This window comes from Pectinophora gossypiella, chromosome 27, assembly GCF_024362695.1.
Source record: "Pectinophora gossypiella chromosome 27, ilPecGoss1.1, whole genome shotgun sequence".
NCBI classification, from domain to species: domain Eukaryota; kingdom Metazoa; phylum Arthropoda; class Insecta; order Lepidoptera; family Gelechiidae; genus Pectinophora; species Pectinophora gossypiella.
The window spans coordinates 696541-715301 of record NC_065430.1 but is presented as its reverse complement, the minus strand read 5'-3'; the positions used below and the strand labels follow the sequence as shown (position 1 = coordinate 715301).

The window sequence follows — 18761 nt, the reverse complement described above, 5'->3', positions numbered from 1 at the left end:
CTATTTAAAAGCAGAAGGTAACCCTGTCTCTCAAACTAGGACACCTGTATCTTGAGAGACAGTGTTCAGTTTTTACAGTTTTATAAAATAGCATTGGGTTTTTAAGGTTTATCATAACCAGCTTACGACATCGTATCAACAGTGACTGCAAGTTGTCTTTGATTTCTTGTGGCTCTGCCCACCCCATTAGGGATTACGGGCGTGAGTTTATGTATGTATGTATGTATGCATTGAGTGGAACTATATAATTTATATATATAAAAGGCGCAAAACTTATGTAAGTAATGGTGCTAATTCCTGTAAATACCATCTAATTTTATTTTAAGTTAATATATCTGTCATTTTCTTATCCGCCGAAAAGGAAAGGGACGGGTAATCGACAAGCATAAAATTTATGGAACACACGTCAATTTTAAGCACAAATCTAAACCAACCGTCTAAAAATTTTACATCCGTCAATAACCCGACAAAGTTAAGTAGACAGCACGTCAAACGGAATGCATACCAGCGACGTACCTTTTGATTCGCCGGGGTTATTCATTCATTTACTCATTCTACCTAAAATTAAGAGCTGTGAATCATCCGTCCCTTTCCTTTTCGACGGATACGAAAATGACGGATATAACCTAAAATAAAATTAGGCGGTGTCTGCAGGAATCGGGGCCAATAAGTAAGTAAAAAGAACTTTATTACCTACCTAACCTTTAGCACACCACGGACACTTCATACAAACAACCTAGTTTTACACAGACACTACACATTGAAGTTATCGTACACGCGCATCTGTGTGTGTGACGTCTGACACCATACAATTCAAGTCTAAACTATGTTCGGGGGGTGAGGTAAACCTAGCTCAGACGCTGGTGGGGAGCGGAGAGTTGCCGTTCTATACGTAGTATTATTCCTTAGCATAGGCTAAGGCAGATTTTTTTTGACATGACTTATTGTAGATTTGCCGCAGATGGCATTAACTACTTGGCCGGACAAATGGGGAGCCCTGAAGGCTCTCACCCGGTACAACGTTTAAGACAACAGGCCTGAGGGTGCCCAGTTGGGCGCGAACCTCGGCTCAGGGCGTCGTCTGAGAGGAAGAATATTTGAAAGGATTAATCGACCCTAGTGGGTCGATACCGATAAATAATAATCGTCTATATCGTAGAGTTTTACTGAAAAATAACATAGGTATTTTGACTGGCTGCCAAACTTTAAGCGTGCCTATTGGAAAAATCTATTTTTGTTATTTTTATGTAAGTAAATTTAGTATTTCAGGATCGAAGCAAATGGAATTCCATAATCACTGCTTATCCCGGTGGGAAATAGACGTGAGTTTATGTGTATTATTTTTACCACTTATAACAAAACCAAGTGCTCAATCCTATGACAAGCCGCCATTGCTAAAATTTTGATAACGTAATTGTTACCACTGTGTTACCATTAAATTGGTATCTCCAACATTCCAAGGACGTAAATTTTACTAAGTATTGAAAATTAAGTGAATTACTTACTAACTAACGTATTTAATTACTATTGCTAGTCACATATATAAAAATCATTACAACTGTAAGTAAGTAATTTTTTTTTTATTGTTTATCATAACGTTTATTTAAAAAAGAAACTTAGGTAGGTAGTTCATATCAAAAGGCAGTGTAGATGTGTTACAATACTTAATAGGTATCAATCACAGTATTAGACCGAGTTTCCACTGACGCGGAAATTTTGAAATCTTTTACTAAAAGTTCAAAATTTCCATGCAAAGTTGTTTCCATGCAAAGTAGTTTATAAAAACATTGGTCGTGGGTAATTTATTTTTTACGAAATGGCAACGCAGAGCGGGATGACGTCAGCTGGGCTAACCTTGAAATGTTAGCTGTCACTTTTGAGCATAAGTCACGGACGGATTTGCAGCCATCATGCGAAAGCGGTGCGCTTCCATCCTGCGCCGCACGCGCGACAGTCCCAACACCATCCTGCGCGCGCTAGTTGACCGGTGGGACTCTCCGATGCTGGCTCGCTGGATTCGGCTGCACGCAGTCGTATGATTGGCCGCCAGCGTCGGGGAGTCCATCCGGACTTGCCATTTTTAATATATTTGTATGTTACTAACACTAGTTTTGTAAGCTTGCAATTTTACTAACAAATATGGATGTAATCAATGTGGATGAGTCCGAAATAAATGATTATTATTATTATAAGTACCTGGTTTTCCTATACCATGTTGCCAATCATAGTATGGAAATATAATGACCTTGCTTCACTTATAAAGCGTGTGGAACATTACCTACCGTGACATCAGAATTTTTATTGACGTGTTTTATCATCAGCCTCCGTAGTTAGCGCGTTAGGCTCACGATCTGGATGTCCGGGTTCGATTCCCGATGGGGACATTGTCGAAATTACTTTGTGAGACTGTTTGTTTGGTAAGACACAAGATCTTTAAAATTAAGATGATCCGTGCTAAGCCATTAGTCCCGGTTACTACTTACTGGTGTAAGTGAGTAGTCGTTACATGAGCCATGTCAGGGGCCTTTAGCGGCTCAATAGTAACCCTGACACCAGGGTTGATGGGGTTGGTAATGACAACCCATACGATAGAATAAGTGTTATAAGAATTGGGTCGTATACAAGATTCAAAATAAATTATGAAATTCTGATTACTTAATAAAGACAGATCTAAAACTAAAGATAATCATTTTCTTTCTTCTATTTAACTTATTTATGAATTTTAATGAAGAAAAACGTAATATAAGTCCGACATTTTACCACTTTTTCTATGACGTCACAGTGTGCTTTTTCATACAAATTCCATAGTGATTTCGTGTTTTGACGTTTAATAAAAAGTAACTGATTTGACTAGTTGGAAACTAACCTATTGCTTTTAAGATTCAAAACATGCGTGCGGCTGAAACAACTGATGAAAAGATTAAATCAAACTCAGTGGTAACGATTTAAAAGGGCGCGTTGCCAGTGCGACTGCGCGACTTTTATTGATCGACTTTTAGTCGCAACACCTGGAAGTCAAGGTTGGTTATGGTTGAGTTACCTACTTAATGTCACTTGACAAACATACATATAATATTAAGTATTTGCTTTAATATTTATATATTTTTAATATAATAGGTACAATCTAAAAACTATTTAACAAATACTACAAACTTAACAAGTAAATATTATTAATCTTAACATTTGCTTTTATATTATTATTACGGATTTATTCAATGTAATCTATCTTCTTCTTCTTATCGTGTGGGTTGTGAGATGGAGTACCAACCACATCAACCCTTGTGTCAGGGTTACTATTGAGCCGCCAAAGGCCCCTAACATGGCTCATGTAACGACTACTTACTTACATCAGTAAGTAGTATCCGGGACCAACGGCTTAACGTGCCTTCCGAAGCACGGAATGTAATTTATAATTGTATATTATTGCATTTTATAGGAGCCCAGTTGGTAGAACTCTTGCCTCTCACTTTGAGGTCGCAGGTTGATGATAGTTATTTTCGAATTCATGTTTGGATCATAAATGATTATCACGTGCTCAGCGGTGAAGGAAAACATCGTGAGGAAACCCACATACCCGTGAAATTCATTTTCGGAGGTGACCTTACCTGTATTGGATTGGTTTTCCCTTCGCGGGTCGGAAGGTCAGACAGGCAGTCGCTTCTGTAAAAAACCGGACCTGTTAAATCTTCAGGTTAAGTAAGCGGACCCTGTGAAAACCGAGACAATGCTAGGGAGATGATGTTGCCAGCAGTAATTTTATTATTTATTTATTAACACAAATTACATAGACATTACAGGCAGTCCCAATTCGACTTTGTAATGCAGTTTATAACATTAGTACCTAACTAAAGAATTTAATAATTAACTCCGTGAATTCCGTCAACGAACACGTAAATAGGTCGATGTCAGTACACTGCTGAGAAATATCGTTAGTCGTCGTTTTTTAACTTGATAAAAAATCGCAACTGAAATATCGCGTCGACAAAACGCCTCCTTAACTCTATATACAGCATCGTTACATAAATATTGGCGTCGCGACGTACACTGCTCAGTTTGCCGCGAACCTCGGACTAGTATACGTCTTATACTAAAATTAAAAAGATTTATTTTAATTTCTGAAGTCTTAAAGTTGTTTTAAAATGGCCAATGTTCCTGTGATCACGTTTAATAATGGCCAGAGCTGTCCTATGTTGGGCCTTGGTACTTGGAAGGTAAGAATTACTTAATACTTAGCATCATATTGATTCTGATTCCGGTACACACATAATTGTCGTCGGCTCAAGAACTTGTCGGAGAAGATTATATTTGACAGAATTAATCGTTCATAATAAGCCGATAGCGACACAATTTACCTCTCTACTTACCCATTAGGAGATACATCATCATCATCATCAACCCATTAACGTCCCCACTGCTGGGGCACGGGCCTTCCCTATGGATGGATAGGGAGATCGGGCCTTAAACCATCACGCGGGCCCAGTGCGGATTGATGGTTATTAACGACTGCTAATGCAGCCGGGACCAACGGCTTAACGTGCCTTCCGAAGCACGGAGGAGCTCGAAATGAAAACTTTTATTTTATTTGTGGTCACCCCATCCTATAACCGGCCTTTGCGAAAGTTGGCCGTTGTGGAAGGAGATACATGCTTGATGTTATATGTTCTTCTTCTTCTATCGTGTGGGTTGTGAGGTGGAATACCAACCTCATCAACCCTGGTGTCAGGGTTATGATTGAGCCGCCAAAGGCCCCTGACATGGCTCACGTAACGATTACTCACTTACATCAGTAAATAGTAACCGGGACCAACGGCTTAACATGCCTTCCGAAGCACGGATCATCTTATTTTCGGACAATCAGGTGATCAGCCTGTAATGTCCTAACCAAACTAGGGAGCACAAAGTGATTTTTATGATACGTCCCCACCGGGATTCGAAGCCGGGGCTCCGGATCGTGAGGCCAACGCTCAACCCCTGGACCACGGAGGTCGTTAATTTATTTATTACGAAATGGCGGCGCAGGGTGGGATGACGTCAGCTGGGCTAACCTTGAAATGTTAGCTGTCACTTTTGAGCGTACCTGGGTTTCTTATATCATGGTATGCCTTGACATTAACTTTGAATTATACACAAACTTGCTAATTTCAATTTGCAACCATTATATATATTCAAGAGTGTTAATTAGTTCCCAAAGTCTGATCAAATTTCATAAGTATTGCTCACTGTTTATCACTTTTATTTCGATCTGTGTTTCCATTAACCAGTGATGTGCCATTAACAGGAATTGTTTTAAGTTAACGCGGTTATTATCATAATTAAAACACATAATAACGGGTTCTTACCGCGTTCAAAGCAGGGATATGAGACTCCCGATATTTGGACACTGTTGCAAGTGCCATGATCACGGGATGACTGATTTTTGAACGCGGTAAGAACACGTTATTTTGTGTTTTATTTATTACTTAACAGGAATGTTCCCACTTTGGAAATACTCCCGACAGTAAGGCGCAAAACTTAACATAAGTTTAAAAGAGCTTTATTAACTAACTTTTAGGCAGATTAGTATTGAACGCAATCCCGACTGCTCCGCACCACCCAAATCACCTGGTAGTTGCGGCTTCCGAATACACCCCGCTCAGGGACGGTACTGAAAAGTATCGGCGTCCGAAGGACGTAATATACGATCCCGACGACCCGATTACTCTAGCCGGTGGAGACATATCACAAAAAATCACTTTGTGATCCCTAGTTTGGTTAGGACGTTACAGGCTGATCACCTCATTGTCAAAAAAGTAAGATGATCTGTGCTTCGGAAGGCACGTTAAGCCGTTGGTCCCGGTAGCTACTTACTGATGTAAGTAAGTAGTCGTCACATGAGTCATGTCAGGGGCCTATGGCGGCTCAATAGTAACCCTGACACCAGGGTTGATGAGGTTGGTAATCCACCTCACAACCCACACGATAGAAGAGTCGGTGACTGTAGCCTGGACCCTTAAAGAAATTAATATACTGACGGTCGCAAATCAATATATTTATGAAAACATTATGTAAGTAAGTACGTAAAAATGTATCTCTCCTTCCGAGAAACTGTGAAAGGCATACTTACAATACAAGGAATAAAAATAAAATTGCTATTCAAAATTCTAGATTAATAAGTAAATTAAATTCAATTTTTTTGTGGTTATGTATACGTTTTTACAAAAAAAATACCAGATAAGTAATATTTTAGATTTGTCAGAGAATAAATTTAAAGCTCACGTGAAGCTTACTTTATGTAAAAATGCTTATTATAAGATTAATGATTTACCTAAATGATAAAAATGTCTGGTAATGTGTTCCTCTAGTTATTAAATAACTTGTAATGTACCCTCATTGATTTAAAAGATGTGTTGCTGTTGCAGTTTCTTGTCATTTATTCTCCTCAGCCACAACACCTTGCGTTGACCTTCAACAAGTTTATCCATGTTAATTACGTTGAATAAATGATTCTGATTCTGATTCTAATTCCCTCATTCTTTGACATATTTCTATGATTTCTTTCAGTCAAAACCAGGTGAAGTCACTCAGGCGGTGAAGGATGCCATCGACATTGGGTACCGTCACATAGACTGCGCGCACATCTACCTCAACGAGCCAGAAGTGGGGCAGGCGCTGGCTGAGAAGTTCCAGCAGGGTGTCGTCAAGAGGTGAGTGTTACGTAATACAAACTGGATTAAAAAAAGAAAGGAAAACATGAAGCAGCAGGACTAGGGCCCTGTGCTGGGAGGTTTTCTGGCCACGTCTTTCCCTCAGCGTTACAGATTCCGATGTGGTAGTAGTTTTACAGCTAGTTACATAATATGTAATTTAATGTTTGTCGTTCAAAAATCGCTGACTAATGACTATGTAAGCCAATTTTGACAAATAAATATTTTTGAATTTTGATTTTTTTTTGTGAGACAGTGAGTTTAAGTGTCGTGGCTTATATGTTCTCCCTCAATCAGCGCTTACCGCTATCGACCCACTAGGGTCGATTAATTCTTTCAAATATTTTTCCTCTCAGACGACGCCCTGAGCCGAGGTTCGCGCCCAACTGGGCACCCTCAGGCCTGTTGTCTTAAACGTTGTACCGGGTGGGAGCCTTCAGCGCTCCCCATTTGTCCGGCCAAGTAGTTAATCCCATCAATTTGTCGTACGGTCGGGTTATACTGCGACTCGGATTGACCGGGAGTACTTGTTTTAGCGTATTTTAAACTAAAATAATAATTTTGGTGGTTTTACTGCGAAAATTATTTATACTATGATAACATGCACAATGTCATTGCTTGTTAGAAATTATGATGTGCCATCCTTCTTTTTTCGCTTTGAGCTTCTATTTTTGGAAGTTTTTACCACGCACTTCCCCGTGTTGCCAGTTTGGCGCCTAATCGCACACTGAGGTAAAGTACTGTCAACGTCGCTATATTAACAGTAACTTTGCGTCCCGCTTTTTGAGCGCTGATGTTCAATCTAGACGGAAAATTTAAAATTAGTATTCGTTACGATGTCACTAACACCCTGTATAATATCAAGGACACCATATATTACGATAATCTCGGAATAATTATAAAACAAAGATTAAAATAGAGATTATCTCTGACGTGTAGGTTACATAAGCAAACTGTATATATTATAGATATTAGAAATCAGTGCAGATTATAATCTTTAGACTAGTGATACGACCCTGCTTCTCATGGCTACAATGTTTACCCTAATATCATAGACTAAAGAATAACACGGGGGTTAAAAACATCACTAATTTAAGAGCCACGCTCTTGTCGGTGTAGTATTCTCCATGCAACTTTTTTAGGGAAAAATAGGGCAGTGGTTTCCCCCTTGCCTTCCGCAGTACTCTGTCTGACGCGAGTGAATTTTTTAAAATTATTTTCAGTTCTGTAAGTACTTTTGCGACGGAAAATTCCACTTGATATCAACTCGGAATCACGGATCACCCTCAAAGTTTTCGTTACGATGTTGTGTTCCACTTGTAAATCACCTGGGCATATGTATACAGGGTGTTAGGTGATTCTAGGTGATTTACAAGTGGACTATAAAAAATAGCATAAAAAGTTTATTAAGTAGGCGCATAGATAAGTAGGCAATCTATAAAACGGCAAACTCATAAACTCTACAAGGTCGATTATTTTAAGATTATCTCGAGATAACAGATAAAGTTTAATATTATCTCAGTCTAAACTTAGATTTAGCGTGTCATCATCAATTTCGACGAGATAAATATTATCTTGACTCCTTTCATTTAGGATACTTATTTACTTTTAGTATTATTATAATTTTTATGATTTAGAATAGAATAGAATAGAATAGAATAACTTTATTCCCAAAACAGTGAAGGTTACAAAAGCATTTACATAAATTAAGTTTAACAATTTATGACTAGTAGCTAACACTGCCCAGGGAAATGGGACTGACTCAGCATATTGTTGCTAAGAGTATGGTACGAATGCCCACTCTCACCAACACTGATATTCTGCCAGTACCCATATTACGCTTATAATTAGTAATAAATGAATTGAACGTGCCAACAAAAAACCGTGCCGTGAATTGTTTAAACGGAAAAAAATATATAACAACAAAACAAAAAACAAAGGTAAGGTTAACAAAGTACTAAATGAAAATCAGTAGTATGCCATATGATTTTGGTTTTTCTTTTTTTTCTGCTGGGCACAGGCCTCCCCTCAATCAACCGGAGGGGGTATGGAGCGTACTCCACCACGCTACTACACTGTGGGTTGGTGGAGGTGACGGCTAATAGCCAGGACCAACGGCTTAACGTGCCCTCCGAAGCACGGAATCATCTTACTAAAGTGATTTTCACAAAGTCCCCATTGGATATCGAACCCGGACCTCCAGATTGTGAGCCTAACACTCTACCCACGCAGGCTGTTGTAAAAATAGCAATTAAGTTAAATTTTTCGTTCCCAGGGAAGACATCTTCATCACCTCGAAGCTGTGGTGCACGTTCCACCGGCCCGACCTGGTGGAGCCTGCTGTCAAGACCTCATTGAAGAACCTCGGGCTGGACTATCTGGACCTCTACCTTATCCATTGGCCGCAGGCTTATAAGGTGAGCAATCATAACCCTGACGCCAGGGTTGATGAGGCTGGTATTCCACCTCGCAACCCACGCTATATTACTGTACCAAGTAAATAAAAATATTTTTGTGTTCAAAGTTCTTTATTTGTAAGAATACAGGTACAAAATGATCTTATAGCTAGGATGTCCGCCATATTCGACCTTATAATTCTCTCTCTCTTTATTTAAGAGCTGCGCTCTTGTCGGTGGAGTAATCGCCATTACTCCATAGGGCGTGTAGAACGGTGGTTGCCCCAATCGCCTTCCGTTCCGCAGTACACCGACCAATTTCTCAATCGGTGATGTTCTAGCTAGAGCCCTACCACAATCCATTTCCTCGGCCTCCAACCAGTACTGATACCGCTGCTGCCCGGCATCAGGGGTGCGCTTTTGAAGTAGCGGCGCCAACTCGCTACGTCACAAGATCGTCATAGAACCTAAGTAGCATTCTACGTTCTGCTAATCCTGTCCTTATAATTCAGGTATACAAATTAAAATATATTATCATGCATTATCATATCACATCAATTCAATAAAAAAACAAATTTAATTTCTCACAAAACAAGGATTTTTTTTGTGTTTCAATTTGAGTCCTTCTTTCTTCAGGAAGATGGCGACCTCTTCCCCAAAGATGCTGAAGACAAGGCGATACCCTCCCCAGTGGACATCGTAGACACGTGGAAGGCCATGGAAGAGCTGGTTGACAAGGTGACTATACACTTAGGGTTCCGTTCTCAAAGGGCACTGGCGGCGCTAAATATTTAGATGGTGTGACACCTCACAGTTTTTTTTTGTCGTGACTTAGTGTGGATTTGCCGCAGATGGCATTAACTACTTGGCCGGACAAATGGGGAGCGCTGAAGGTTCTCACCCGGTACAACGTTTAAGACAACAAGCCTGAGGGCCTGGGGGCGCGAACCTCGGCTCAGGGCGTTGTCTGAAAGGGAAAATAATTGAAAAAATTAATCGACCCTAGTGGGTCGATAGCGATAAGCGCTGATTGAGGGAAATCATCGACCACGGCGGGGTCGGCATCGGGGTTCTGAAGTATTTGGTGTCGCGAGCTGATTGGCTGCCTCTATGGCTAGAGTAATCGGGTCGTCGGGATCGTATATTACGTCCTTCGGACGCCGATACTTTTCAGTACCGTCCCTAAGCGGAATGTATTCGGAAGGTGTGTCTGTCTGTTTGCCCGTCTTTCACGGCAAAACGGAGCGACGAATAGACATCATTTTTAAGTGAAGATAGTTGAAGAGATGGAGAGTGACATAGGCTACTTTTTGTCTCTTTCTTACTCCCACACTTCCCGAAAATAGGGGGTGGGAGTTTGAACAGAAGTTGCCCCAGCGGAGGGCAGAGAAGATGGCTCTGTCCCCCCTGGGGCCGAGTTAACGGTCTTGTATGAAACCAAAACACACAACCTCCGTGGTCTAATGGTTAGAGCGCCAGGCTCACGATCTGGAGGCCCGGGTTCGATTCCCGATGGGGACACGGTCGAAATCACTTTGTGAGACTGCCCTTTGTTTGGTAAGGACTTTTCAGGCTTGAATCACCTGATTGTCTGAAAAAGTAAGATGATTCCGTGCTTCGGAGGGCACGTTAAGCTGTTGGTCCCGGCTATTAGCCGTAAAAACACCTTCACCAACCCGCATTGGAGCAGCGTGGTGGAGTATGCTCCATACCCCCTCCGGTTGTTTGAGGGGAGGCCTGTGCCCAGCAGTGGGACGTATATAGGCTGTTATGAAACCAAAAGCCCAAATGAAGATGTTATATTCTTGTTAAGGGTCTGGTGAAGAGCATCGGCGTCTCCAACTTCAACAGGAAGCAGCTGGAGAGGATCCTGCAGAATGCCCGGATCAAACCCGCCGTACAACAGGTATGCAAACATATTTAACGTGGTCCAGTGGTTGAGCGTTGGGCTCACGATCCGGAGGCCCCGGGTCCGAATCCCGGTGGGGACATATCACAAAAATCACTTTGTGATCCCTAGTTTGGTTAGGACATTACAGGCTGATCACCTGATTGTCCGAAAGTAAGATGATCCGTGCTTCGGAAGGCACGTTACGCCGTTGATCCCGGTTACTACTTACTGATGTAAGTACGTAGTCGTTACATGAGTCATGTGAGGGGCCTTTGGCGGCTGAATAGTAACCCTGACACCAGAGTTGATGAGCCTGTAATGTTCTAACCAAACTAGGTGAGTCTAACGCTCAACCACTGGACCACAGAGGCCGTTTGCTAGGTAAGCGTTATCCACCTTAGATCACATTGTCACTTACCATCAGGTGGGATTGTGATCAAACGCGAGTTTATATTATTTTAAATAGAAACCCTTCTTCTAGATCGAAGTCCACCCTTACTTAAACCAGCACAAGATGTTTGAATACTGCAAAGCTGAAGGCATCGTGGTGACAGCATACTCGCCTCTAGGGTCCCCGGACAGACCCTGGGCTAAGCCAGGAGACCCCAACCTGATGGAGGACTTACGGCTGAAGGGCGTCGCCAACCGACACGGGAAGACCGTGCCGCAAGTGCTCATCAGGTAAGATAGAAAAGAAACTCCTCAGAAAGATGTTCGTGCGTCACCCAACAGGGTCCACATAATATCAGCGTCGTGGTTCACGCCGCGACTTGTGCTGAACGAGGCCCTTTTATCTCAGGACGTCCACCACCACCTTATGGTCATTTCGACAAACATCCGTCTTGCTTTTTTGTAATTGTTTAGTGGAAATTTGATATGATGTTGTTGTCTTTTTTTTTGTGTGTGTGGCGTCCTTTTATAATAAACTTTTTCTATTCTATTCTATTAAAAGAAGAAATATTTACAAGTAAAAATATTTTTTCTAAAGAAACTTTTATATTCAAATTCAAAAATATCTTTATTCAATAGGTAACACTTTGAATCGTCAATTTTTACATAAGCTGGTGGCCGGGACTTGAATAACGACCTCTATAGTCCAGTGGTTGAGCGTTGGGCCGCCGGAGGTCCCGGGTTCGATTCCCGGTGGGGACATATCACAAAAATTACTTTGTGGTCCCTAGTTTGATAAGAACATTACTGGCTGAACACCAGATTGTCCGAAAATAAGATGATCCGTGCTTCGGAAGGCACGTTAAGCGGTCCCAGTTACTTACTGATGTAAGTATAAGTAGTCGTTACATGAGCCATGTCAGAGGCCTTTGGCGGCTCAATAGTAACCCTGCCAGGGTTGATGAGGTTGGTACTCCACCTCACAAGTGACACGATAGAAGAAGCAGGGACTTTCTTGCTTATATTTTATCGTTTCTAGATACGCTATCGACCGCGGGATGATAGTGATCCCGAAGTCCGTCAACAAGGACCGTATAGCGCAGAACTTCGATGTGCTGGACTTCCAGCTCTCTCCTGAGGACCTGCAGAGCATCGCCGAGCTGGAGTGCAACGGACGCTTGTGCAGCATGGGAGAGTAAGTACAGTACCTCCCATTCAGAACCCCGATACCGACCTCGCCGGCGCAGTCCACGATTTCCCTCATTCAGCGCTTCGCTATCGACCCACTAGGGTCGATTAATTCTTTCAAATATTCTCCCTCTCAGACGACGCACCCTCAGGCCTGTTGTCTTAAACGTTGTACCGGGTGAGAGCCCTCAGCGCTCCCCATTTGTCCGGCCAAGTAGTTAATGACATCTACGGCAATTCTACAATAAGTCACGTCAAAAAAAAGTATCTCTCATGATGGTCTTAGATGGTGTTAGTGACATCGTAACGAAAACTTTGAGGGATGATTCAGACCACGATACTGTGCAATTTTCTGTCGCAAAATTCATGTTTTGTTTTTTAATTATTTTCAATTCTATACTTTTGCGATTGAAAATGTCACTTGATTTTAACCCAGATTCACGAGCTAAATCATCCGCCTTTTTTAGAATTTTTTCACTTTTTTACCCAAAAATAAAGATATACCTTTCGAACGCCGGAACGCGGATCTCGACCAGACACAATGTAAAATCTATTGTGTCTGGTATCTCGGCATATGAGAGGTTAAGTGTCTGTTAAAGCTTAACAGCGCCATACATACATACATACACCACAAGTAATCAAAGATAAATTGCAGCCAGTGTTGATACGATGTCGTAAGCTGGATATGATAAACCTTATGGTGATAAGGGACCAGCCTATCGCCCATAACATTAGTCCATCATGTTAGAGGACACAATCCCTCTGTCGGTTTTGACGACATGCCCGGGAAGACAAGCAGCGTTTTCTATGTTTTTTTATTTGCTCCCAGAACAGCATAGAAGCATACCCATCAGATGGCAGCGCCATCTACATTGTTTTTGAGAAACGTAACCGGGAAAGTCCATTATTGATCCATATTTTGTAAGCAAATAAAAAATGCTTGAATTTAGAATAATACTTATTTTTGTTTCAGCACTCACCATCCTGAATATCCATTCCACGAAGAGTATTAAAGAAAAAACAAGAAAGATTCCTACGAAGTGAAAAATGCACATTGTGTTAAAAAAACATTTTGTTTGTGGTTTGTTTTGTTGTTGATTTGTATTGTATGTAGGTATGCAAGTGTGGCTGTAGAATAAATAAATAATTAATCTATCTATCTAAAAATATTGTACCAAAAAGTATTTAATAATAATAAATTTTATTGCACAAACACATTACAAAGATAATTTCTACTCACGCCTATTTCCCTATATAAAATATAGAATTCCATAATAATAAAATAATTATTATAATTTTAATTTTGTTAAAAAATTTACACTATATTCAAAGTTCAAAGTGCTTTATTTGTAAGAATATAGGTACAAAATAAAAAATAAGGTATAAATAGGTAATAATAAATATTATGCAAAGTTTACAATGCAAGTAAAAACAGCGGCAGCTTAACAGAGGTCACATTTTTTTTCTTAACGTCTAGCGCCATCTAGTATGGAGTAGAAGTACTAAAAGGGCTTGTTCGTTTCAATAACATTTTTTAGTTTATAAAATCCTATTACAAAACGCTATTAATTCAATACATTATTATTATTTTTTATATTATTAGTAGAGAAGTACACAAAATAATAAATTAGTTATATTAACTTTAAAAAAATATCTGGCTGTAAACTTTGAATTCCTTGCGTCTGACATTTAAAAAAGAACGCGCTGTCACGCACGGTGTATAACGTGACCAAATAAGAAAGCCTATATCAACGATATCATATTCTTAAATGACATAACTTTTTATTTTAGCCGTATTATTGTGGCTATACTCTGTTAGAAAGTGTTTCACGTATTTATTTACGTAAACAATATAGAAAATTGCGTTAGAAATAAGTTTTAAAGGGATTAGGAGTGAAAATGGTAGAAGAAGTATGCAGATTATGCCTTAGTAGAGATAATTTAAGCCCAATATTTGTTAATGTGGACCAAATTGAGAGATATTCGCTAGTACTAGCTTTAACGACGGGATTAAAAGTAAGTTATAACCTAAGTATACTCTAGTAGTAAGTACGTATGTAGTAGATTCACCCTAATATGGGGTGAAAGAAATTGCTATTTAGCAGTAAGGCCAAAAGTACATAATATTTTTGTCCTTTTTTGTTTTAAGGGTAATAAACAAGCACTGTGGTCTAGTAGTTAGAGTGTTATGAAATGAAATGAAATAAAATTAAATACGTATTGTAACAAAAAAGTCTATCACTCAACCATATGGCGTGTGAATATTAATATTACATAAACAGCCTATATACGTCCCACTGCTGGGCACAGGCCTCCCCTCAATCAGCCGGAGGGGGTATGGAGCATACTCCACCACGCTGCTCCACTGCGGGTTGGTGGAGGTGTTTTTACGGCTAATAGCCGGGACCAACGGCTTAACGTGCCCTCCGAAGCACGGAATCATCTTACTTTTTCGGACAATCAGGTGATTCAAGCCTGAAAGGTCCTCCAAACAAAGGACAGTCTCACAAAGTGATTTCGACAATGTCCCCATCGGGAATCGAACCCGGACCTCCAGATCGTGAGCCTAACGCTCTAACCACTAGACCACGGAGGCTGTATTAATATTAAATAATTTATAATTAATGAATGAATGGGAATGTTAGGTTGGTTTGTACACGTAAGGCGGATGAAGGATAATAGAATTGCAAAAGCGGTATATAAAGCGAAAGTTGATGGTAGGGCTGGCAAAGGAAGACCGAGAAGGACTTACGATGACCAAATTAGAGATATCACGCACGATATTTTTTTTTCAGATTCAACCAAACGACGGTCTGCCGCAACAAATATGCGCAAATTGCACATATACAGTTAACAAATCATTAAAACTCAGAAACGAAGCTCACTTGACTGAACGAAAACTCATAAAATCAGGATATAAACGAAGTAACCCTGAAAATAAAACTAGCTTAAAGGAAGAAAATATTGAACAAACGCAGAATAATGATTATTTAGAAGATATAGCGACGGATTGCTTTGATTTTGACGGATTTAAAATTGAAATTGAATTAGATAGGATAACAGAAAATGGCGGTGTGAAAGAAGTAAATGAGGCAAAGGCGCTAAGCGTTCAGCCAAAGAAAAATAGTAGGAAGGAGAAAAGAGAACTGTATTTGAGTTTAATTGAAGGAGATTTCGACCGGAACGGACCCGTGAAATGTAAAGTGTGTAAAAAGTCTGTCAGTAAGTGGGCGTGTTTTATTAATCACGCGAAGAAACATTTGGGTTTCAAGTTTATATGTGAAGTAAGTACCTACGGAACAGAATAAAGAGGTTGGAAGGGCCAAGTGAGCGAAACGCGGGCCATACAAGTATGAGTAAATAGTTCTACTTCTATCGTGTGGGTTGTGAGGTGGATTACCTACCAACCCCATCAACCCTGGTGTCAGGGTATTTATTGAGCCGCCATAGACCCCTGACATGACTCATGTAACGATTACTCACTTACATCAATAAGAAGTAACCGGGACCAACGGCTTAACGTGCCTTCCGAAGCACGGATCATCTAACCGGACAATCAGGTGATCAGCCTGTAAGGTCCTAACCAAACTATGGATCACAAAGTGATTTCTGTGATATGTCCCCACCGGGATTCGAACCCGGGACCTCCGGATCGTGAGCCCAACGCTCAACCACTGCACCACAGAGGTCGTTAGCAAATAGTTCATACTTCAACTTTGCATTCCACTCGTCCGCGAACTTTAGGACACACGGAACTCCGCAACAGTATATTAAAAAGGTCGTCATGGGCATTATAATCTGCAGGGAAAAAAAACAAATATCGACTACCATGCGAGGAGATCTCTCCTTATCACAGGAATGCTAAAAACCTTAGTAAACAAAATAATTAATGGGATTTTATTTTTTAGTTCTGCGGCAAAAGCTTCATTTCATCCAACCAGCTCAAACGTCACTGTAGATCGTACCATGGGATGGAGAGAGACCTCAAGTGCAAACACTGCAACTATCTCGCTCTAGACAACGCGCAGTTAATAGTAAGTCATCATCATCATCATCATCAGCCCATTAACGTTCCCACTGCTGGGGCACGGGCCTTCCCTATGGGTGGATACCACGCGGGCCCAATGCGGGGCGCTTCTTCTATCGTGTGGATTACCTACCAAACCCATCAACAGTGGTGTCAGGGTTACTATTGAGCCGCCAAAGGCCCCTGACATGACTCATGTAACGACTACTTACGTAAGTAGTAACCGGGACCAACGGCTTCACGTGCCTTAAGCACGGATCATCTTACTTTTGGACAGATGATCAGCCTGTAATGTCCTAACCAAACTAGGGATCTATAAAGTTACGATAACGTCAATATTTATTGTCTGTGTAAAACGAGGTGTTTTGTATGAACTGGGGGGTTAAAATGGCCACATCGAAGCAATTCATCTAAAAAAGCAATATTGCTATTTGACATTTGCGCTTATAAAAGTAAGTGCGCAATGCAAACAAATGTCAAATAGCAATATTACTTTCTTGGATGAATTGCTTCAATGTGGCCATTTTAACCCCCCTGTCCGGGGTGTAGCATAGACTGTGTTGTCTTGACGATTGATAATGTTAAGGTCTTAACAGATCCATGAGCGGCGCGTGCACACGGGGGAGCGTCCGTACGTGTGCGACGTGTGCGCAGCCTCCTACTTCAGCCGCAAGTGTCTGCTGCAGCACATCGAGAGCCACCGACACACTACCAGCGTTCAGGTATCACATGGGATTCCAGGGGATGGACATCATGGGTGACCACTGAAATTTCACCTAATTCTCTACGGAGTTAGGTTGTCTGCGACCTGGTAACCCCGTCCCAACCCTCCTCATAAATTAAAAATCCTTTTACCGCTTCGTAACAGACCTATTAAAAACGCTCCTTAATTACAGTTAAGTTTTTCTAGTAACTAAGAATTTACCTACTTTGTTCAAAATTTCATTGATACCATTTGGGAGAGGCCGCTGATTCTTGAGACACAGATTCGTCTAGTTTAAGTGTCAGAGACATCAAAACATTTTTGTAAACTTTCTTTTTGAATAAAGATTATTATTATTTATTAGTAACAGATTAACATAAAAATAAGCAACATCCATCCATCCCCACCAGCGGATGAGCTGGGTTTGCGCCCCCCTCACACGAACAACACTAATTACATTACTAATTCCGGGATCCGGGATGCCGGGATCGAATCCTCTACCCGGGATAGTTATTTTCAAATTCAAAAATATCTAACAGTAGGTAACATAAACACTTTGAATCGTCAATTTTTACATAACGAACGTCTCATCCGCCTAAAACTACTGCACCTTCTCACAACCTGTATAGCCGGGGAAAAGAAGCTGCAATTTAGAAGTCGCCGTAGCCGAATACGGTTTGGACTACATGACGATGATGATCTTTTACAGTGCGAGTTGTGCCCAGCATCGTTCAAGTCTCGCCGCCACCTCGCCAAACATCGTTACGGCGCGCACTCGGACAAGCGGCGCATGCGCCGCCGACAGCAGGCCACTGACGCAAGCATAGACAGGATGCAAGTATAGTGCCACTCATATGGCCAAATGGACAACTTTTCCATCAAGGCCGCACTTAGAATAGAATAGAAATTGTTTAATAATAAAAAAATAATAAATAATAATAATGATTGTTTAATATTGTTCTTTGTTTATTGTTTTATAAAAAAAGGACTAATTTGAAATTTATTTTATTCATCATCATCATCACCAGCCCATTACCACCACGCGGGCCCAGTGCGGATTGGTAGTTGTTAACGACTGCTAATGCAGCCGGGACCAACGGCTTAACGTGCCTTCCGAAGCAATTCGCATATAGATACTAGTGATTTTATTTACTGTACTATTCAGCTGTTAATCTTCCTAAAAGTAAATAACATAACATAAAGCCTATATACGTCCCACTGCTGGGCACTTAAGTACTTGCATGTAAGTAAGTAGTCGTTACATGAGCCATGTCAGGGGCCTTTGGTGGCTCAATTTTTTTTTAACTTTGGAAAATGCGTTACGCATACCACGCCGCCCGGGGGGACGACGTGGTTATGTGGGACTCCCTAATAACCCTGACACCACGGTTGATGGGGTTGCTAATCTACCTCAAAACCCACACGATAGAAGAAGAGGTTATAAGCACGCCACACACAAAAACAAGAAAATAACATCAATTAA

The 18761-nt window shown here is 40.8% G+C and overlaps 2 protein-coding genes and 1 long non-coding RNA gene across 4 annotated transcripts in view; all 3 read left to right on the top strand.

Moving 5' to 3' along the window:
- The window catches only part of LOC126378798 (uncharacterized), a 145618-nt gene that overhangs the window by 70554 nt on the left and 56303 nt on the right, over positions 1-18761 (top strand). The window lies entirely within an intron of this gene.
- LOC126378788 (aldo-keto reductase family 1 member B1-like) lies at positions 4064-13752 on the top strand. Its single transcript, XM_050027187.1, has 8 exons — positions 4064-4211; positions 6541-6683; positions 8959-9100; positions 9716-9817; positions 10893-10985; positions 11452-11651; positions 12400-12555; positions 13522-13752. The coding sequence occupies exons 1-8, from the start codon at positions 4140-4142 to the stop codon at positions 13559-13561; spliced, it is 948 nt and encodes a 315-aa protein (XP_049883144.1). The 5' UTR covers positions 4064-4139; the 3' UTR covers positions 13562-13752.
- LOC126378787 (zinc finger protein 22-like) lies at positions 14365-18167 on the top strand. The gene is made up of 5 exons (XM_050027186.1): positions 14365-14564; positions 15344-15832; positions 16457-16582; positions 17172-17297; positions 17988-18167. The coding sequence occupies exons 1-5, from the start codon at positions 14448-14450 to the stop codon at positions 18120-18122; spliced, it is 993 nt and encodes a 330-aa protein (XP_049883143.1). The 5' UTR covers positions 14365-14447; the 3' UTR covers positions 18123-18167.